The sequence below is a fragment of the Oncorhynchus gorbuscha genome, linkage group LG11, assembly GCF_021184085.1.
Source record: "Oncorhynchus gorbuscha isolate QuinsamMale2020 ecotype Even-year linkage group LG11, OgorEven_v1.0, whole genome shotgun sequence".
Classification (NCBI taxonomy): domain Eukaryota; kingdom Metazoa; phylum Chordata; class Actinopteri; order Salmoniformes; family Salmonidae; genus Oncorhynchus; species Oncorhynchus gorbuscha.
Genome location: NC_060183.1, coordinates 77058053 through 77080661, shown reverse-complemented (window position 1 = coordinate 77080661; position 22609 = coordinate 77058053). Strand labels below are relative to the sequence as shown.

General features: G+C 43.3%; 1 protein-coding gene across 1 annotated transcript; it reads left to right on the top strand.

Moving 5' to 3' along the window:
* Positions 1-1848: 1848 nt before the first annotated feature.
* On the top strand, positions 1849-21853 carry LOC123989494 (interleukin-6 receptor subunit beta-like). The gene is made up of 16 exons (XM_046290547.1): positions 1849-2016; positions 2912-2986; positions 3159-3458; positions 3866-4007; positions 4767-4930; positions 5024-5178; positions 6093-6252; positions 6456-6538; positions 6874-7111; positions 7357-7539; positions 8188-8289; positions 8613-8756; positions 11757-11897; positions 13350-13446; positions 14494-14572; positions 18690-21853. The coding sequence occupies exons 2-16, from the start codon at positions 2917-2919 to the stop codon at positions 19350-19352; spliced, it is 2721 nt and encodes a 906-aa protein (XP_046146503.1). The 5' UTR covers positions 1849-2016; positions 2912-2916; the 3' UTR covers positions 19353-21853.
* Positions 21854-22609: the final 756 nt, after the last annotated feature.

Below are 22609 nucleotides of genomic sequence, written 5' to 3'. Positions count from 1 at the left end.
TACGAACGCCTGACACCCGTTGAATATGGCCGGTGTCAGTAACCTTGGCAAAAAAGCGTCATTAAATGTTTGCCAGCAGCACAGTTACAGTCACCAACCCTCTGGATAACATGAAAACAGCCTGCCCAGCTCTGCTAGGGTGAGTAAAATGGTAAGAGTGAAGTGTTCTCTCATTTGTGTCTGGAAGTAGCTAGCAAGCTAGCTAACGTTAGCCAGTTAACTTGGTTTCTTGACTGCAGTTGTGAGGTCCGAACGCTCGGATCAACCCCTCATCCAGAGCGTCCAGTGTGCGCTCTGAACCAGTCGCTCTGAACGGTCCTAGAGCGAATCGCTCTGAACCAGTCGCTCTGAACGGTCCTAGAGCGAATCGCTCTGAACCAGTCGCTCTGAACGGTCCTAGAGCGAATCGCTCTGAACCAGTTGCTCTGAACGGTCCGAGAGCGAATCGCTCTGAATGGTCCGAGAGCGAATCGCTCTGAACCAGTCGCTCTGAACGGTCCGAGAGCGAATCGCTCTGAACCAGTCGCTCTGAACGGTCCGAGAGCGAATCGCTCTGAACCAGTCGCTCTGAACGCTCCGAGAGCGAATCGCTCTGAACCAGTCGCTCTGAACGGTCCGAGAGCGAATCGCTCTGAACAGTCCGAGAGCGAATCGCTCTGAACCAGTCGCTCTGAACGGTCCGAGAGCGAATCGCTCTGAACCAGTCGCTCTGAACGGTCCGAGAGCGAATCGCTCTGAACCAGTCGCTCTGAACGCTCCGAGAGCGAATCGCTCTGAACCAGTCGCTCTGAACGGTCCGAGAGCGAATCGCTCTGAACGGTCCGAGAGCGAATCGCTCTGAACCAGTCGCTCTGAACGGTCCGAGAGCGAATCGCTCTGAACCAGTCGCTCTGAACGGTCCGAGAGCGAATCGCTCTGAATTGATTAACGGACAATCTAACAATGCTCTGAATTTAGGAACTCTTATTTCTTGAACTGCATTGTTGGTTCAGGGCTTGTAAGTAAGCAATTCACGGTAAGGTCTACTCCTGCTGTTGTATTAGACGCTTGTGACAAATAACATTTGATTAGATTTGATGAGAGGAAGACCAGTATGAGAAAATGGTGCAAATATGGATTTTGGCCGACGTTATGATACTTTTCGCATTGTGAAACATTTGATTTCAATATAGTTTCCAAAACCGAAATCTATTACGAACAGAGTGGACTACATTTTATAAATTTGACCCTGTACCAAAATACATTTTTTAAAAAGTGTTGGTTAGGAGTGTAAGGGCGAATTTAGTTATTGGACACGCACACTCTACAGTATAGGCGTTCCCTAGCGGAAATATGCAAATATATGCCAGAACGGCGACAAATGGATATCGTTAGCTCGTGCTGTCTCTGCCACCCTCCTTGCTTGTTCTGCCCACTATGACTCATTTTTTCCCATTGGGTTAGTTTATACAAATCTTTGGTGTAATCATTAGCCAAACAGTTGCATATGTTGCAACTAAAGCTAGAGTTTCTATTGGACAATTCAAGTAGATTCAGCCCCGTTTAAGAAACGTTTTGCAACAGAATTGGCGTAATGAATACGCCCCTGGCATATCGTGGCGCATTCAGTGTAAGTGGGTGGAGACTAACTGGAAAACAGTAACGTAATGTATGCGTTTTGATTGGTAAGTATTTATGAGACAGACAATTCTTCTGGCAAATCACAAGGGAAACTATTCCGCGCAGTTAGTTTGCACAGATCTCCAGACAAGTATTTGTCAAACTGGACACACTCCTAGCTCAATGGTTATGTTTATATATCTGTATTATTTACGCTGCTCCTCTCGAAGTATTTATAACTCGTGATGATTATGCAATGTACTGCTGGAAGTGGCGACAGTAAAGTAAGGTAGCCCCAGAGGAGGGATCTTATGGTTTTAGCTAAAATATGTTACATCCACATACTCTTATTTAGCGATGTAAGATAGTATAGCGTTACAAAAAAAGGAGGAACCAAACAAGAAAAGTACATAAAAGGTGAGTTTTTGGTGTTGTCATATCTTGTCTGGGTCTTCTAGTTGGCTACGCTAACTAACGTCGTTCTGACCCTATAGCATAAACCTTTTCAATACATCTTTGTAACGCCAAACAACCCAATTATTTATATTAAGCTTAGCTAACGCTACTTAGCTAACGTTTATGTTGCACGATACTGTTTGCTCCCGAGTGTCGCAACGGTCTAAGGCACTGCATCTCAGTCACGACAGTACCTGGTTCCAGTCACTACAGTACCTGGTTCGAATCCAGGCTGTATCACATCCGGCCGTGATATGGAGGCCCATAGGGCGGCGCACAATTGGCCATGCGCCGTCCGGGTTTGGCCTGAGTAGGCCGTCGTTGTAAATAATAATTTGATCTTAAATGACTTGCCTAGTTAAAAGGTTTAAAAAAAACCCTAACTACATTTGATGAAGGTGTCAAAGGTTTCTGGACAGTGAGCAGCAAACACAATCAGCATTCTGGTATTTTCCTAGCTAGCTAGTTATCTAAAATAATCACGTTGATATCTCTTTCATATGATGAAGCTACTGTTACAAGTAACGTTAGCAGGCAGAGCAAGATACTATTGTATTTCTTTTGAAGCTGTCATGATTTTCTGCCAAGAGTAAGTTAGCGAGCTACTGTTTGTTCCTAATAATATTGCTAACTACAGTACCTATCCATACTTTTGTGGTTTTAGCTATACCTAGCTGGCTTCATCATTAGTTTCATTAACTATAGACCCTAGTCAGAGGGATGGTGTCATAAAACTGAACTGTGACTTATTGGTAAAGTACTCAATATAAAATAAGGTGCCTAACCCATGTACCAGTGATGGGATAAAATGTAACTTAGTCTTAGTGAGTCTGTGAATTTGTGAATCTTCCCTCAGGCATCATGGACCAGTCATCATACCGTTTGCTGCAGATTCTGTCCTTGGCATGTCTGGCCTGTAGGCTCACTTCTAGTAAGTGTACCACTACATTTAAAATTAATTTTTTTGCAATTAGGCACTGCTCAGAAGGTGCTCTTATCCAGAGCGACTCAGTCTGATATGTTTGAATAAACCTCTACTGCACATAAACCCTTTAAAGTTGCTGTGTAGCATTGACTTGATGTGTGCTCTGGTCTTTTTCAAGGTTCTTTCAAAAACTACGGAACAATAATCCCACAATCTCCAACAGTGGAAATCGGGAAGGAATTCACCGCTACCTGTGTAGTCTATGATGCTGCTAAAGCCACAGCGGATGACATCTACTGGACGAGTGGTGGCGTCATAGTGCCCAAAGAGCAGTACACCAAGATCAACGACTCAGCTGTTAACGTAACCATAACTATCACCGGGGAAACTGGAAAATGGTTACTTTGTAAAAAGAATGAGTCTCCCTCATCCTTAAACAAAAGCAAAACAATCCACGGGATTGAATTGACCAAAGGGTGTAAGTATGCCAAGGATTTCACATAAATAAAGGGTTATTTCATGTAAAAATGGAACATAATGTCCACGAAATGTAATTATTTGCCTGTAATTTAGGTTTGAATTTAGGTCTTCATTTGGTAAATATCTCTATTTCAATCTAATTTCTGAGTAATTCATTTGGATACAAATGCTATAATTTAGTACAGAAATAAAATCCAAATTCCCCCAAAGGAATATTTCATGTGCGATTTTCTTTCATATTCACACTGAAGGACCCTAAAGCTTTCTCTCAGTGTCAGGGTTGGGGTCAATTGACTTGCTGAATCGAAATGAATTGATCCCAACCTGCTCAGTGCAGTAGGTCAGTGGCTGTTAGTTTTGTTTCTCTCTCATGAAATAACAGCAGCTGTTTGGTTTCTTGGTCAGATCCTCCTGAGAAGCCTGAGAATTTGTCCTGTATGGCTGTCCAGTTCGACCGACAGATTTCCTCCAATGTGACGTGCACATGGCAGCCTGGGGAAATGGACGAGAAGATAAGCACAACATTCACCTTGTTTGGAAGTGTAATGTGAGTGTCCCTATACACGTGTGTCATGTTGTTTTACCAGGTTGGTCTCATTGAGATAAACAAATCTATTTTACAACAAAGTACTACAGTTTAAATACATACATTTACACATTGAGCAGACATGAAGCATTGAGGAGGTGTGGTGCATCTAGGATCAACACATTGACAGCCCCCCACCCCACCCCTCCTTCATTGTCCACCATAGAGTTTACTGTGGTCTCATTCAGAGACTACCTCTTGTAATTTCATGTCCTTTTGTAGCTTGTTCCAAGTGGATGGGGCAGAGAACTGGAGTGCTTTTTTTCCCCCTTCTTTTTTCGGCTGGTCAGTACGGGCCTTAGGCACAGTCAACAAGGTACGGTCATGTGAGCGTAGCCAATATTTGTCTGCAGGACAATGTAGGTACTCAGGTAAAATGAGAGCTGTCTCCGTGTGGCCTTATGAATGAAAACGTACCAATGACTTAGTCTACGAAGAGCTAAGGAAGGCCAACCAAGTCATATAGAGGCTACAGTGATGGGTGAGAAAGTTAAATGGGGTTAGATACATGATTGACATCAACATTTAATTGTCAATAGCTTTCAATAATCAGTGAATGGAAAATCTGGCTCCAGTTCTGAGAACCCCATTAAAAGTTTGTCTTGTGTAAATTGCTGTTTTTCTAATTGTTTAAAAATGTACATCATTATTGTGATTGTCTTTTATTTTTTTGTCTGGTTCCAAAAAATGGTGTGTCAAGATTTGTTTGTTCTCCTGCAGTGCCGTAAACCAGAACTACAGCACAAAAGCTCAGAGAAGCAGTGGATGCATCTACTTTGGCAACTTTCCAAACTATATGGAACTGGATATATGGGTAGACGTGGAAAACAATTTGGGGAAGGTTCAATCGGACGTTCTGTTCATAATTGATCCGAATGAAATGGGTAAGTGGAGGCAAACAAACTATCCAAAGGCCCTTTTAAGTTACAATGATTATCTTCCAGAGTTTAATGGTGTGTGTGTTACCTTTTTTGCAGTGAAAACGAATCCCCCATTAGACGTCAATATTATTTCAGAGAAGAACTTTTCCAGGACCCTCTTAGTGAGCTGGAAGCACCCTATCCATGAAACTGTTGTCAAACTGAAATACAACCTCAGGTTCTGCACTGTGGGCTCTGGAGACTGGACTGAGGTAAATGGCAACAATCTCAGTGCAAGTTAAAGGGATGATTCAATGCAAATTCAGTTTGTTCAACGTTTTTTTAAACTTCAGAAGTTGACTAATGTCGAGAAGTCTACATCCATCTGTTGTGTAGTCTTATCCAAAATGAATGGAAAGGATACGTTGCCATTTAACAAAATGCCCATGAGTGGTTAGTTCAGGGGTACTCCGGGCAGAGCAAAAAAGTTTGCTGCAATTCTACACATTTTGCCATTGGGTGAAGACAAATGCTTGCAGTTTTTAATATATCATCTGATGGTCAATGGGGACACCCGGTCAGTAATTCAACCATGCTTACTACAAGTTTAGATAGCTGGCTGTTAGACTAACTTACCAATCTAAAACAATTTAGCTGACATGGGCCAATTGAGTGACTATTAGTGATTGACATAACAAGAGAGAAACCCTACTATTCTGACTCAACAGTAAGTTGAGACCCAGACTCAGTCTCCCCACTCAAATTGTATTTGGGGAAATTGATCAGCGGGCTAATAAAATATATTTTCAGTAACAAAAATGTATTATTTTCAGTTGTTTGAAGCTGGTGTTCAAAACCGAAAGTAAAAAGATGCAAAAGCGGAACGCGAGGACAGGAAGAATAAAAATACCGTACATCGAACGGTCCTACTGCTTATCAGAGTTGCTTCCATTAAAATCTATAGCTTACATTTCTATGTGAATTTGGTCAGGTCGTCCACAAAGATCCATACTGGGCCTTTATTAAGTAATCTATTCTAATTCTTAGGTGTTCTCAACAGGGAATCAAACATGTTACTCTCATCTGAGTTTTGTCGGAGCTGTTTCAAATCAGCGTTCTGGTACGCACAAGTTTGTTGCCCCCTCATGTCCGTCAGTTGTCATATCCATTTAATTGACTCTTTTAGGTACCCCCAAATGACACTGAAAGTAGCAAGGAGTCTTTCCGTCTCCAATACCTTAAGCCAGACATGGAGCACGTAGTGCAGGTCCGCTGTATGCATCACACGGGCTACGGCTACTGGAGTGACTGGAGCGCGAACTCTACCGCCAGGACCCCAGAGGACAGTGAGTAGCCATGACAACAAGCATATGTCATACTATCATCTTTCATTTAACATTGTGGGCAACCATGTAAAGCTGTAGAAGTGAAGTGGTGATTGTGTGACTGATTAAGTGCAATAATATTGAGTGTGATCCAGGTAGGTAGTCTATATGGGACTGCCCACGTTTTATCATTATGTTTGAAATGGATTCTCTTCTTTACCCAGAGCCTACAAGTAAACCAGACCTATGGAGAGTGGTCATTCCCAGTCAAGGCAAAAGTGAGCGGAGAGTGGAAGTGATGTGTAAGGTAATAAAGACCATGCTGACCCTACTATGCTGATTTATCACTAGCTATATGGCTTGAATAATTGTTGGTGCAGGGCTCTACAGTGCAACCATTTTACTAGTATATGCACCTAAATGTTTTGCTGTACGACCTGAAATTTTAATTTTCGGAGTGCCAGTGCACCTAGAAAAATGACAGATTATAGCTTTAATACCTCAAATATTTTGAATTATGCTTTGAATTATTTTACTTTGTGTGCGCCGACATTTTTCATCTTGGGCTTACACGTGCTCCTTGTAACAAAGGTCAGCATAGAACCCTGTGGTGATTTGTTCGTTGCCTTCTTCCCATCATAGGATCCAGTGGAGTCCAATGGAAGGATACGAGGCTACAACATCAAGATCCAAGATGGAGCCTGGGAGGTTGTGCCGGTCAATGGCTCTGAGCTAAACTCCAGGTCGCAGGAGAGGAAAATTATCCCCCTTTACCAGATTCCACTGTCTGACAAGAGAAGAGGCTCCATTGAATTGAAGGCCTGGAATTCTGTTGGCGAGTCTCCCCGAGCTTCTTTGGGCATTCCTAAATTGGCCCACGGTGTGTGACCTTGTCAGCTATATGTTTTCTCTCATTCTTCCTTTGTAAAATGTTACCAATAATAATGAATGATATTGGGTAATATATTATATTAACGTTTTATGTTAATACAATTCTCAAAGCAACAACTGAATGTTTGTCAAAAGAGACAATAGTGACGCCATGTGTTCTGCATGTTAACTGACTGGCTTTGAGATGCTCCTATCATGATGTCATGTTGTACCTGTGTGTGCCTTGTATTTCAGAGCCCCCTCCAGTGGCATCGCTCAGTTGTTTTAACCAGGACAGGAGGCTGTGGGTGGAGTGGCAGCCGCCCAATGTGGAGGCCACAGGGGTGACTGAGTATGTCCTGGAGTGGGTTTCGGTCAGTGACGGCGCGATAGACTGGCAGAGAGAACCTAGACACAACAGGAAGGCACCCATTAAAGGTAAGACTGAGACACATGCTGATGGGTAGTAACTTCTAAACGTGAAATATCCTTATTCATGTTACCATACTAGAACTGAGGTTATGGAAATCTACTGAGTGCAGGAAGAACATGTTATTGAAGGGCCACAGTTTTGGTTCCAGTTCAACAGATGAGGTAGGAAGCCGTGAATTGGGGAGGAGTGAGGAATTGGAGCCGATGTCAGGTAAGAGGAAGGGAGAAAGAACAGGCATTACAAAAGTCTTGACTAGATGTATTGGCCGTCTAGATGTGTAAGGAGGAGACTCAGCATAGGAGGAAGGTATAAATACTGGTTCTGGTGTAAACATGTCTTTGTTGTTGCAGCTGTTTGACCCAGTGGGTGAATAAACTTGGTTGGAGCTTTTCCTAGTCCCTTAGTTTCTACTTTTTAAAACATTTTTTAGTTATAACCTAACAATACCATGTTTTTAACTGACAATTGTCTTGTAGTTTGGCTACTCTGTGGATGTCTTTCTACAGGTTTTGATGATTATGTTGACTAGGGATGAGTTAGATTAAAATAACACGTTATATCAAACCCATCAACTAATTGATTATGAAAACTTGTTGATCAATCAAAACTGGGATGAAATACATCTGAACTTTATTGTACTGTTCCCAATCAAGGTACCCTTCAGAGATTTATGCTCTACAATATATCTGTGTATCCCATGTACTCTGGGTGGACTGGGAAACCATTAACCACTGCATGCTTTCTGGAACAAGGAGGTAAGAAATCAAACTAGTACTGGTCACTACACTACAGTATACACAGTGTAGTATCTATAGGAGTGGTTTGACAGATTAAGAGTAATCCTGGTTTTACAGACATTAAAACTAGTCCTGGACTAAAAAGCATGCTCAATGGAGAATCTCCACTGAAATAGCTCTTCAGTCCAGGACTTGGCTTTATCTGTGTCTCTGAAACCGCCACATAAATTTCAATCATTGATATACCAGTGTTATTATATTTGCTACAGTAGCTGGTGGCAAACGTGTAAATGTTGAATAATGTTAACTGCTGTTTTCCCCACCGGTTCTGGTTGCTGCAGCTCCACTGGAGGGTCCCTCTGTGAAAGTGAGGAGAACAGGGAAGAGCAACGCTGAGGTGGAATGGATGGAGATTCCGCTGGACAAACGGCGAGGCTTCATCACAAACTACACAATATTCTACATCACAGGAAGCAAGGAACACTGTAAGGAAGCCCACCTTGTAGATGTATTACTATAGTACACTGAACAAAAATATAAACGCAACATTTCAACGATTCTACCGAGTTACAGTTCATATAAGGAAATTCATCCAATGTAATGCATGTATTAGGCTCTAATACAGAGATGCATCTGTTGGTCACAGATACCTTTTAAAAAGGAAAGGATCAGTAGATCAGAAAACCAGTCAGTATCTTGTGTGACCACCATTTGCCTCATCCAGCACGACACATCTCCTTCACATAGAGCTGATCCGGCTGTTAATTGCGGCCTGTGCGAATATTGTCTCACTCCTCTTCAATGGCTATGTGAAATTGCTGGATATTGGCGGGAACTGTAACATGCTGCCGTACACACATTTTCAGCTTCCAGGAATTGTGTACAGATCCTTGCAACATGGGTCCATGCATTATCATGCTGAAACATGAGGTGATGGCAGTGGGCCTTCGGATCTCATCCCAGTATCTCTGCATTCAAATTGCCATTGATAAAATGCAATTGTGTTCGTTGTCTGTAGCTTATGCCTGCCCCTACCATAACCCCAGCGCCACCATGGGGCATTCTGTTCACAACGTTCACATCAGCAAACCGCTCACCCACACGACGCCATCAAATAAAACATGTTATTGGTCACATGCAGATGTTAATGCGAGTGTAGTGAAATGCTTGTGCTTCTAGTTCCGACCATGCAGTAATATCTAACTATTTCACAACATCTACCTTATACACACAAGTGTAAAGGAATTAATAAGAATATGTACATATAAATATGGATGAGCGATGGCCGACGCAGTAGATGGTACAGTATTTACATGATGAGTAATGTAGGGTATGTAAACATTATATAAAGTGGCATTGTTTAAAGTGACTAGTGATACATTTATTACATCAAATTTTTAATTATTAAAGTGGCTAGAGATTGAATCTGTATGTTGGCAGCAGCCACTCTATGTTAGTGATGGCTGTTTAACAGTCTGATGGCCTTGAGGTAAAAGCTGTTTTTCAGTCTCTCGGTTCCTGCTTTGACGCAGCTGTACTGACCTCGCCTTCTGGATGATAACTGGGTGAACAGGCAGTGGCTCGGGTGGTTGTTATCCTTGTTGATCTTTATGGCCTTCCTGTGACATCGGGTGGTGTAGGTGTCCTGGAGGGAAGGTAGTTTGCCCCCGGTGATGCATTGTGCAGACCTCCCTACCCTCTGGAGAGCCTTGCGGTTGTGGGCAGAGCAGTTGCTGTACCAGGCAGTGATACAGCCCGAGAGGATGCTCTCGATTGTGCATCTGTAAAAGTTTTAGTGTTTTTGGTGACAAGTCAAATTTCTTCAGCCTCCTGAGGTTGAAGAGGCGCTGCTGCACCTTATTCACAACGCTGTCTGTGTGGGTGGACCATTTAAGTTTGTTCGTGATGTGTACGTCGAGGAACTTAACTTTTCACCTTCTCCACTACTGTCCCGTGGATAGGGGTGTGCTCCCTCTGCTGTTTCCTGAAGTCCACGATCATCTCCTTTTGTTTTGTTGAGTGTGAGGTTATTTTCCTGACAGGTTATTTTGCCCTCACCTCCTCCCTGTAGGCCGTCTCGTTGTTGTTTGTAATCAAGCCTACCACTGTAGTGTCGTCTGCAAACTTGATGATTGAGTTGGAGGCTGGCCATGCAGTTTTGGGTGAACAGGGATTACAGGAGAGGTTGAGAAAGCACCCTTGTGTGGCCCCACTGTTGAGGTTTAGTGTGGTGGAGATGTTGTTTCCTACCCTCACCACCTGGGGGCGACCCATCAAAGTCCATGACCCAGTTGCACAGGGTCTTGAGCTTAAGGACGAGTTTGGAGGATACCATGGTGTTAAATGCTGCCCGATACAGTTGAAACCGTGATTCAGCTGTGAAGTGCGCACTTCTCCAGTGTGCCAGTGGCCATCAAAGGTGAGCATTTGCCCACTGAAGTCGGTTAGGATGCCGAACTGCAGTCCGATCAAGACCCTGGTGAGGACGACGAGTTAGCAGATTAGCTTCCAAGAGACGGTTTCAGTTTGTGCAGAAATTCTTAGGTTGTGCAAACCCAGTTTCATCAGGTGGCTGGTCTCAGATGATACCGCAGGTGAAGAAGCCGGATGTGGAGGTCCTGGGCTGGCGTGGTTACACGTGGTCTGCGGTTGTGAGGCCGCAATTTGAGACATCTGTGGCATTTTTGTTGTTGTTGACACAACTGCACATTTTAGTGACCTTTTATTGTCCCCAGCACAAGGTGCACCAGTGTAATGATCATGTTGTTTAAATAAACCTGTTGATATGCCACACCTGTCAGATGGATGGATTATCTTGGTAAAGGAGAAATGCTCATTAACAGGGATGTTAATACATTTAGAGAAATATGCTTTGTTGTGCGTATGAAAATTTTCTGGGATCTTTTTATTTCAGCTCATGAAACATGGGACCATCACTACATGTTGCATTTTTATATTTTTGTTCAGTAAATGAATAGAAAACATAACGCCTGTAACTCCTTCCCCCTTAATAAGATAACAAATATATCCTATATTTTTGTTGGACAAGTTTGTTCACAACCAACCAGAAAATAACTTCCATCTCTCAGCATGATCCATTTAAAGGAGTCCCTACTTAAAGGTGTGGACTTCTCCAATATAAACATGGTGTTCTTAAAGGAATACCTCAGGATTTTGGCAATGAAGCCCTTTATCTACTTCCCCAGTTAGATTAACTCGTTTATACCATTTTATGTCTCTGCATGCAGTTTGAAGGAAGTTCAAGTAGATGAAAGGCTTCATTGCCAAAATCTTGAAGTATCCCTTTAATCATACCTTTTTTTATGAATATGTTGTTCTGACTGTGGATCCCCTTTACTGTTATTATATATACCAGGAAGTACTGGTATTTGTAAGTACAGTTAGTGCTGGTATTTGTCCAACTTAAACATTTACATCTGCAATCAAGAAAAACATGAATTTGAATGAATTTTTGTTTTTTTCAGCAATAGTTGTCTCTCCGGACACCTACTCTTACACAGTGGAGGGCCTGGCCAGCAACAGTAAGCAGGTGGTGCGGATCATGGCCTCTACAGTACAAGGCTCGACAAATGGCTCGGACCTGTCGTTCAATACTCTGATGTATGGTGAGTGAAGCAGTGTTTAACAGACACTTCATGCTATATACTCTGATGTATGGTGAGTGAAGCAGTGTTTAACAGACACTTCATGCTATATACTCTGATGTATGGTGAGTGAAGCAGTGTTTAACAGACACTTCATGCTATATACTCTGATGTATGGTGAGTGAAGCAGTGTTTAGCAGACACTTCATGCTATATACTCTGATGTATGGTGAGTGAAGCAGTGTTTAACAGACACTTCATGCTATATACTCTGATGTATGGTGAGTGAAGCAGTGTTTAGCAGACACTTCATGCTATATACTCTGATGTATGGTGAGTGAAGCAGTGTTTAGCAGACACTTCATGCTATATGCTCTGATGTATGGTGAGTGAAGCAGTGTTTAACAGACACTTCATGCTATATACTCTGATGTATGGTGAGTGAAGCAGTGTTTAACAGACACTTCATGCTATATACTCTGATGTATGGTGAGTGAAGCAGTGTTTAACAGACACTTCATGCTATATACTCTGATGTATGGTGAGTGAAGCAGTGTTTAACAGACACTTCATGCTATATACTCTGATGTATGGTGAGTGAAGCAGTGTTTAACAGACACTTCATGCTATATACTCTGATGTATGGTGAGTGAAGCAGTGTTTAACAGACACTTCATGCTATATACTCTGATGTATGGTGAGTGAAGCAGTGTTTAACAGACACTTCATGCTATATACTCTGATGTATGGTGAGTGAAGCAGTGTTTAACAGACACTTCATGCTATATACTCTGATGTATGGTGAGTGAAGCAGTGTTTAACAGACACTTCATGCTATATACTCTGATGTATGGTGAGTGAAGCAGTGTTTAACAGACACTTCATGCTATATACTCTGATGTATGGTGAGTGAAGCAGTGTTTAACAGACACTTCATGCTATATACTCTGATGTATGGTGAGTGAAGCAGTGTTTAACAGACACTTCATGCTATATACAGTGCATTCAAAGTATTCAGACCCCTTGAATTTTTCCACATTTTGTAGATTGAGGAAAATCCTTTTTAGAATTGTAATCCTTTTTTAAGAATAAGGCTGTAACCAAAATGTGGAAAAAGGGAGACGAGGTTTGAATATTTTCCGCCTGTTCCAGTCCAGTACTGTTCAATATATTCTGTATCCCGGTAATGCTTTGTCTATGTAACATCCTGACATTGACTCAATCTGCAATATGTCTAGTTAAGACCTCCAGTCCTCAACACTTTAAGGTGCAAATACATTTAATAGTCACTACTTGATTCTATTCTGTGTGTCCTAGCTATTTTCCCTGCAGTAGTTGTACTAAATCTTCAATCTGTGTTTGTCCACAGATTTTTATTTTTATTTTTATTTTTAAGGAATGTTTTCCTGACTAAAATGGTTGTCTGTTCTAGTGTCCTTTTTAAAAATGTAATTCTGTGTGTTTGTCCCTCAGCTCCTGGGCAGATGGAAGCCACCGTGGTGTCTGTGTGCATCGGTGTCCTGTTTGTCATAGTGCTAACTGTGTCCCTCTGCATGTACAAAATTGACTTGTAAGTCACAACCACACACTATTGAATTGTTTGAAATAGAATGTACTACTCTACATTTTACATTTTGAATGTGTACAATTGCTTCAGTGTGATGTTGAGTTGTAAGAGCGTTGACTCAGGGTTGTGTAACACAAATTAATTGTAACCCCCCCGAGTCAGACATATTTGAAGAATTCTGGCACGATTGCGCTTTTGACTTCAGGTACTCAACAAACAATGTTTATTGAAACTTGTATGGCAGAAACTCTATAGGAAGAGAGACTGCAGATTCTTTCAAACAACTTTATTATCAGATTTGCAAAAGTGAATCGGATCAACCATCACTAAGAATAGTTCAGAGTTGAAAGCTTCACGAATCAAGTTGTCTCCTTTTATGGAAAGTACATTTATTTTTGACAGGATGCAGATGTGCAGAAACGGCATGTAAAAAGTCATTTAGCTTGTCTGTGTAGATCAAGATAGCTGATATCGCCACGATTCTCTGTTCCTCCCTGCTCTTCCCACAAAGCTAAATTCCTGCCGATCGTCAACACGTACTGCGGTCACACCCAAAAGGCTCATAAATCTAATACGCTCAGATTTTATGACTTAGTCACACAAGACAAGTTTGTATCAGTAAAAAATACTATCATATAACAATGGACAATTATTTTAAGTCAAACAGCATAGTATGTCATGAATATTAATTTCCTCCACACTTGATAGCAGATTAGTTCAACCATGCTCTCTTGCTGATGCGTTACTGCTGGGACAAACACTTCATACCACACATCAGTGGGTCTGTGTTTTAACAAGTAAACACTCCCAAGGAAAAACATAGGACTGTGTATGGGGAGAGTTTTATTCCTAGCGCCTTTGTCCATTGCTCAAGAGCCTTCACTCATGATAATACAAGTCTAGTGTGTGATACTAAATCGGTGTCCCAAATGGCACCCTATTCCCTATATAGTGTACTACTTTAGACCAGAGCCCATAAGGAATATGGTGCCATTTGGGATGAGTCCTGAACAACATGTTCTAATGAAACTCTGTCCCTTTCTTCTGTAGGATAAAAAAGATCTGGCCACCGGTTCCAGATCCCTCCAACAGTACTATCGCTAACTGGTCGCCTGATTTCCCCACCAAAGTAAGTTGAAGTGCCTCCTGTGCTGATCTATGAGAGTTCAGAACATCACACTGGCTGAGTCACTTTTTTTGACTCACAGTACCCTCTGTGAAATTTACAGACGCACAAACATCATACCTCTCCAAAAACCGCTATCCTCCCCTGTTATTGTAATGGTGAGAGGTTAGTATGCCTCGGGGGTATGATATAAAACACTATCCTCCCCTGTTATTGTAATGGTGAGAGGTTAGTATGCCTCGGGGGTATGATATAAAACACTATCCTCCCCTGTTATTGTAATGGTGAGAGGTTAGTATGCCTCGGGGGTATGATATAAAACACTATCCTCCCCTGTTATTGTAATGGTGAGAGGTTAGTATGCCTCGGGGGTATGATATAAAACACTATCCTCCCCTGTTATTGTAATGGTGAGAGGTTAGTATGCCTCGGGGGTATGATATAAAACACTATCCTCCCCTGTTATTGTAATGGTGAGAGGTTAGTATGCCTCGGGGGTATGATATAAAACACTATCCTCCCCTGTTATTGTAATGGTGAGAGGTTAGTATGCCTTGGGGGTATGATATAAAACACTATCCTCCCTGTTATTGTAATGGTGAGCGGTTAGTATGCCTCGGGGGTATGATATAAAACGCTAACCTCCCCTGTTGTAATGGTGAGAGGTTAGTATGCCTCGGAGGTATGATATAAAATGCTAACCTCCCCTGTTGTAATGGTGAGAGGTTAGTATGCCTCGGAGGTATGATATAAAATGCTAACCTCCCCTGTTGTAATGGTGAGAGGTTAGTATGCCTCGGGGGTATGATATAAAACGCTATCCTCCCCTGTTATTGTAATGGTGAGAGGTTAGTATGCCTCGGGGGTATGATATAAAACGCTATCCTCCCCTGTTATAGTAATGGTTAGTATGCCTTGGGGGTATGATATAAAACGCTAACCTCCCCTGTTATTGTAATGGTGAGCGGTTAGCAAGTCTTGGGGGTATGATATGTGTCTCTCTGTAACTTTCTCACTCATCATTATTCACTATCAATAATCATGGTAGCATCCACATTAATGTAGAAGTGTTTAGAAACTTAATATTCTTCATACTTACAATAAAAGTGACTCCAAAATGACAATCCATTATTTACCATTAACTTCTATTGGGCACAAATAATCAGAAACACAACCAAAACAAACAGCAAATGCATTCAACAAATGTGTATTCACAAGCTTGACGTAATCATTGTGTGCTTTGAATATGGGACCAAATACTAAACTTTTTTTATTACTTTAATACACAAGTGAAGGGGGGGGGGTGCTCTAAACGGTTCCCCCGATATGGATGAAAATACACTCTGATGAAAACTTAGTCTGCACTTTAACCTCAGTCATTGTATCATTTCAGAGCCAAACCACCACCAACAACAACCGCAACAACAACATGTGTCACTGTCCTAATAACTATGGAGGCCACTAAATTGATCTGTGATGAGCTATGAATATTTACTGGGATCCTGTCTACTCTCCACTGATCGTAACATCATTGTGGTTGTGTGAGCAGTACGTGTGGTTCTCCTAGATGACAGGTGATAGGACCAACAGGTCAAAATAATTGTTTATTCGCACCGTTCACACAATTTGGACCGCTATAGTCACCTTAAATGTTTCTTTGCATTTTGGATTACGGTTATCAGTAGACATTTATCTACTTTACTTCCCTCACTACTTGGAGTGGCTATGGCTCTCCTCAGGCTCTCTAGCTGTGGCCCTCCTCAGGCTCTCTAGCTGTGGCTCTCCTCAGGCTCTCTAGCTGTGGCCCTCCTCAGGCTCTCTAGCTGTGGCTCTCCTCAGGCTCTCTAGCTGTGGCCCTCCTCAGGCTCTCTAGCTGTGGCTCTCCTCAGGCTCTCTAGCTGTGGCTCTCCTCAGGCTCTCTAGCTGTGGCTCTCCTCAGGCTCTCTAGCTGTGGCTCTCCTCAGGCTCTCTAGCTGTGGCCCTCCTCAGGCTCTCTAGCTGTGGCCCTCCTCAGGCTCTCTAGCTGTGGCTCTCCTCAGGCTCTCTAGCTGTGGCCCTCCTCAGGCTCTCTAGCTGTGGCCCTCCTCAGGCTCTCTAGCTGTGGCTCTCCTCAGGCTCTCTAGCTGTGGCCCTCCTCAGGCTCTCTAGCTGTGGCCCTCCTCAGGCTCTCTAGCTGTGGCCCTCCTCAGGCTCTCTAGCTGTGGCCCTCCTCAGGCTCTCTAGCTGTGGCCCTCCTCAGGCTCTCTAGCTGTGGCTCTCCTCAGGCTCTCTAGCTGTGGCTCTCCTCAGGCTCTCTAGCTGTGGCCCTCCTCAGGCTCTCTAGCTGTGGCCCTCCTCAGGCTCTCTAGCTGTGGCCCTCCTCAGGCTCTCTAGCTGTGGCCCTCCTCAGGCTCTCTAGCTGTGGCCCTCCTCAGGCTCTCTAGCTGTGGCCCTCCTCAGGCTCTCTAGCTGTGGCTCTCCTCAGGCTCTCTAGCTGTGGCCCTCCTCAGGCTCTCTAGCTGTGGCCCTCCTCAGGCTCTCTAGCTGTGGCCCTCCTCAGGCTCTCTAGCTGTGGCCCTCCTCAGGCTCTCTAGCTGTGGCCCTCCTCAGGCTCTCTAGCTGTGGCCCTCCTCAGGCTCTCTAGCTGTGGCCCTCCTCAGGCTCTCTAGCTGTGGCCCTCCTCAGGCTCTCTAGCTGTGGCCCTCCTCAGGCTCTCTAGCTGTGGCCCTCCTCAGGCTCTCTAGCTGTGGCCCTCCTCAGGCTCTCTAGCTGTGGCCCTCCTCAGGCTCTCTAGCTGTGGCCCTCAGGGTTGGGCTCAATTCCATTTCAGTTCAAGATGAGAATTAAAAATGTAATTCATGCGTTGCAAAATCCTTGAAGATAATGGTTTGTTTTTCAGTCCAGTTAACTACATAGCGTTTCCGCTATGTAGTTAACGTTAGCTAGCGCTAGTCGGCTGTACCTGTGCCAAGGGCATTCCCTCTTCTATAGCTTGTTCTCCATCTTTTAAAAAAAAATGGTGGGCCAACATGTTTTCAGCACTTTTATTTCCATGACTGATCAAAACTCGTCGTCTCTCTGCAGCAGACATATAGTGAGCAATCTGTTTGTCACATCATATCGCAATATAATATATTGAATCACAATCATATCGTATCTACTCCCCTGTAAGGTGATGATATGGTGAGGTCCCGCTGTGTGGGGATGATATGGTATGGCGAGCTCCCTCTGCGTGGGGATGATATGGTATGGCGAGCTCCCTCTGCGTGGGGATGATATGGTATGGCGAGCTCCCTCTGCGTGGGGATGATATGGTATGGCGAGCTCCCTCTGCGAGGGGATGATATGGTATGGCGAGCTCCCTCTGCGTGGGGATGATATGGTATGGCGAGCTCCCTCTGCGTGGGGATGATATGGTATGGCGAGCTCCCTCTGCGAGGGGATGATATGGTATGGCGAGCTCCCTCTGCGTGGGGATGATATGGTATGGCGAGCTCCCTTGCTATGTTTAAAAAATAATAATAATAATAATTTTCTCCCCGATTTCATGGTTTCCAATTGGTAGCTGCAGTCTTGTCTCATCGCTGCAACTCCCGTATGGACTCAGGAGAGGCGAAACACAGCCAAGCCGCACTGCTGCTTGACAAAATGCCCACTTAAACCGGAAGCCAGCCGCACCAATGTGTTGGAGGAAACGCAGTGCACCTGGCGACCGTGTCAGCGTGCACTGCGCCCGGCCTGCCACAGGAGTCGCTAGTGCGCGATGGGACAAGGACATTCCTGCTGGCCAAACCCTCCCCTAACCCGGACAACACTGGGCCAATTGTGCGCCGCCCCATGAGTGCCGGCTGCGAGCCTGGACTCGAACCAGGATCTCTAGTGGCACAGCTAGCACTGCCTTAGACCACTGCGCCACTCGGGAGGCGAGGTCCCTCAGTATGGTGATCCAATCGTATCGTGATGTCCCTGGCAATTCCCAGCCCTAATTACTATGCCTTTCTATTCACTAAGCACATGTTGCTAGATGCAGATCTGCATCCATTTCAGTCATTTGACCATTTTTATTTTCTCAGTGTATAATAACATAGATGTGAAATAGACCTTACATAGAACTTGACTTAACCCTCCTTTTCAATCTCAGGCTGTCAGTCCCAAGGAGAGTGTGCTGGGCGACGTGAGTGTGGTGGAGGTGGACGTATTCGACAGGAAGTCGCTGTGCGAAGAGGATAAGGCGGGCCTGCCGCTCAAGAAGGACAAGTACCTGTCGGAGGAGCACAGCAGCGGCATTGGCGGCTCTTCTTGCATGTCGACGCCACGCCAGAGTGTCTCGGACAGCGAGGAAGGCGGTGACTCGGGCCAGACCATGACCAGCACCGTCCAATACTCGTCGGTGGTGGCCTCCAACGGCTACAAGGGCCAGTCCCCTTGTACTCTGCCCCAGTCCCCCTGCACTCTGCTCCAGACCCCCCAGTGTGGCTCCTCACAGTCCCAGACGCCCAGCTTCGCCCGCTCTGAGTCCACCCAACCCCTGCTGGACAGCGAAGAGAGCCAGGAGGGCAGTGGGCAGTCCCACCAGCGGAACCCCTACTTCAGCCGTTCACCTGTGGCTAGCGAAAGCAGAGACCCGGGGGACAGGAACCAGCTGGAGATGGAGGAGCAGGGGTTGGCTTCGCTCCGGTTCTGCCCTCTGGAGGAGGGGTCACAACAGACCACGCCCACAGATGAGGGACAATCCCCTGACGAACAGCCAGGCCCCGTTCCTAGCTATATGCCTCAGCTGAGGGGCCACAGGCAACCGTGTTAGGAGAGGAGAACAAATGGTGACTTTAGTTTCGAAGTCATCTCACTTCATTCATTTATCCCTCCTTTGTGCCTTGGATCATTTTAGACATTCATTTATCCCTCCTTTGTGCCTTGGATCATTTTAGACATTCATTTATCCCTCCTTTGTGCCTTGGATCATTTCAGACATTCATTTATCCCTCCTTTGTGCCTTGGATCATTTTAGACATTCATTTATCCCTCCTTTGTGCCTTGGATCATTTTAGACATTCATTTATCCCTCCTTTGTGCCTTGGATCATTTCAGACATTCATTTATCCCTCCTTTGTGCCTTGGATCATTTCAGACATTCATTTATCCCTCCTTTGTGCCTTGGATCATTTCAGACATTCATTTATCCCTCCTTTGTGCCTTGGATCATTTCAGACATTCATTTATCCCTCCTTTGTGCCTTGGATCATTTCAGACATTCATTTATCCCTCCTTTGTGCCTTGGTTCACTTCAGACATTCCGTTCAAGATTTCAAATGATGAATTACGTCGGCATATTAATTTTCCTACAGACATCCTAACTTGCCTCATTAAATCTCTTTTTAAGTGGATGACAGTTTGGCTCCAAGCCTTCAGCTTGTTTGTGGAGTTTTTGTTTTAACATTCCAAGAAGCAAATAGACCACTTTTTCATGTTATCATCAGTGTAATACATGGGATTCTGAGATGCTGTATCTTATAGGTAAGACTAGACAGGCAGTGCATAACATTGGGGCGGCAGCGTAGCCTAGTGGTTAGAGCGTTGGACTAGTAACCGGAAGGTTGTGAGTTCAAACCCCCGAGCTGACAAGGTACAAATCTGTCGTTCTGCCCCTGAACAGGCAGTTAACTCACTGTTCCCAGGCCGTCATTGAAAATAAGAATGTGTTCTTAACTGACTTGCCTGGTTAAATAAAGGTTAAATAAATAAAAACATCTTTTCTCTTGGCAACCACCATCTCAATCAGTTCACATGACAGACAGGAGTTTATAGACACAGGTCAGGCATTACTAATCAATGATGAACATCTGATTTTCATCCTTACAACGCATATGCTGTACATGAATGTAATTAACAGATCTCGTCGGTCTCAAACAGCAATGTCCCCGAGGAGCTAGGCACCAAACAGTAGAAAACAGGGAGGAGCTACATGGACCTGTCCAATGCTTATTTTGCTTATTTTCGCTAGTCGGCCCTAATGAAGATGACTGTGTTCCCAGGATGGTAGATTGAATGGTAAAGTGTTCCAATGTGGCATATTTTCTTTTTTCTTCATAGTATCTAGGACCATGTCTATGGACTGAAGTAATGCCTCACAATGAAAAGTTTACTCAATTTAAAAGCCTCTTCAGTAGCTAGTGAGCTTTGTACTGTTTATCATTCGTTGTGTTAGCTTCACCTGTCGTCCGAAGAGCATAGTCTAGAAGTGGGCGCTGATCTCTACAAACTGGTTGAATTTATAGTGCATTTGGAAAGTACTCTGACCCTTTCTCCACATTTTGCTATGAGACTCAAATTGAGCTCCGGCGCATCCTGTTTCCTTTGATCATCCTTGATGTTTCTACAACTTGATTTATTGGATATCATTTGGCAAGGTGCGCGCACACCTGTCTATATAATGTCCCGAAACAAAATGTGGGAAAAGTCCAGGGTTCTGAATTCTTTCCGAATGCAGTGTAGAATAGAAAATAGGACTTAAAGGAAGCCAACATGTGACACTAACCAATACAACAGGACCCCTTGAAATATGCTACACTAGTCAGTATATGACTGGTGACATGGCGTCATTTCAGGTAGGGAATCTGTAAAAAAACTCTTTGACAAATGTATATTTGCCTTTTTACAATGCCTTAAGAATTTTTATTCGAGGTCAACTTGACATGCTGTTATGAATTCTGCTCCAAGTCATCTTTAGACTTGATCTGTTGCCAAAGACCTTAATACCCAGGAATTACTAAATGTTTCATGTTCATTTCAAAATTCTATGAATTACTACTATTTTTGTTTTTAAATACAAGATTTATTTTATTTTAAATTGATCTGTTAATAAGGACATTGTGGTTAAATTTAACGAAAGGTAAAGCAGTGCTATGCAAGTTCCCTGTCCATCTGGTTCCAGGTCAGATTTTAGAGAGATTACTGGTACAGTATTATATGTACTGAAAAGGAAGATTGTGTATTATTTCTTACAGGTATATCTTTATTTTTTATATTAATTAGTTTGTTTGTTTTGTCATGAAAATAGTTTGTTTGGAATGTACAGATCTCAACTGGACCTCCAAATGAGTTTCTACAGCAAGGAGTATGCTCAGAAATTAATGTACTTTTACCTACATTTGGATGTTGCTACTTATGAAAACTATTCTGACATCACTCAGTTAACACTACATTTCCATTGTATACAGAGAACAGCGTAGTATTTCACTGCATGCAACCATAACATAAACCCTTTTTGGAGCAGTATTAAGTATGAAATAAACTAGTTTAAATGCCTGATTTTTGTCTTCATCATTTCATAAAGTCAACAGTATTAACCATGTGAAGGAAACTACAGTGGTGTGTTATCCATGTGAAGGATTTTTGTTTTTATGCTTCTTGTCAAGCAGCATACAGTTAACTGCCAAAATAAAGGAAACCCCAACATAGTGTCTTAATAGGACGTTGGGCCACCACGAACCAGAACTGATTCAATGCGTCTTGGCATAGATTCTACAAGTGTCTGGAACTCTATTGGAGGGATACGACACCATTGTTATGAGAATTTCCATAATTTAGTGTTTGGTTGGTGATGGAAAACGCTGTCTCAGGCAGACCTCCAGAATCTCTCAGAAGTGTTTAATTGGGTTGAAATGTGGTGACTGAGACACACACCTTTTAACCCCCTATGGTCCTGTGAGACCCCTCTTTCAAAGCCTCATATCTCTTCTAGCCATGGTAGTCAAAATAATGGGAAACTGGATGTTTTTATTTCATGACCCTAAGTGTGATGGGATGTTAATTGATTAATTCCAGAACCGCACCTGTGTGGAAGCACCTGCTTTGTATCCCTCGTTTACTGAAGTGTTTCCTTTATTTTGGCAGTTTCCTGCATCTTTAGAGGTCTTTTTTTCCAACAAGAACTTCATTAATATAATAAAACCAAATATATTAAGTCAAATTCTGATTTTGTTACACTCCGTCACATAAGAACATTTTGTTTTGCCAAAAAATGTCATCAGGCAGACCATAGACTTGGAGTGAGGACTCCAG

What these genes read in the sequence shown, in the direction of transcription:
- LOC123989494 (XM_046290547.1), top strand. Translation starts at nt 2,917, where the DNA reads ATGGACCAGTCATCATACCGTTTGCTGCAGATTCTGTCCTTGGCATGT. An exon ending in GATTGAATTGACCAAAGGGT is followed by an intron (nt 3,459 to 3,865) that starts GTAAGTATGCCA and finishes TTTCTTGGTCAG; the next exon opens with ATCCTCCTGAGAAGCCTGAG. An exon ending in CACAGGAAGCAAGGAACACT is followed by an intron (nt 8,757 to 11,756) that starts GTAAGGAAGCCC and finishes TGTTTTTTTCAG; the next exon opens with CAATAGTTGTCTCTCCGGAC.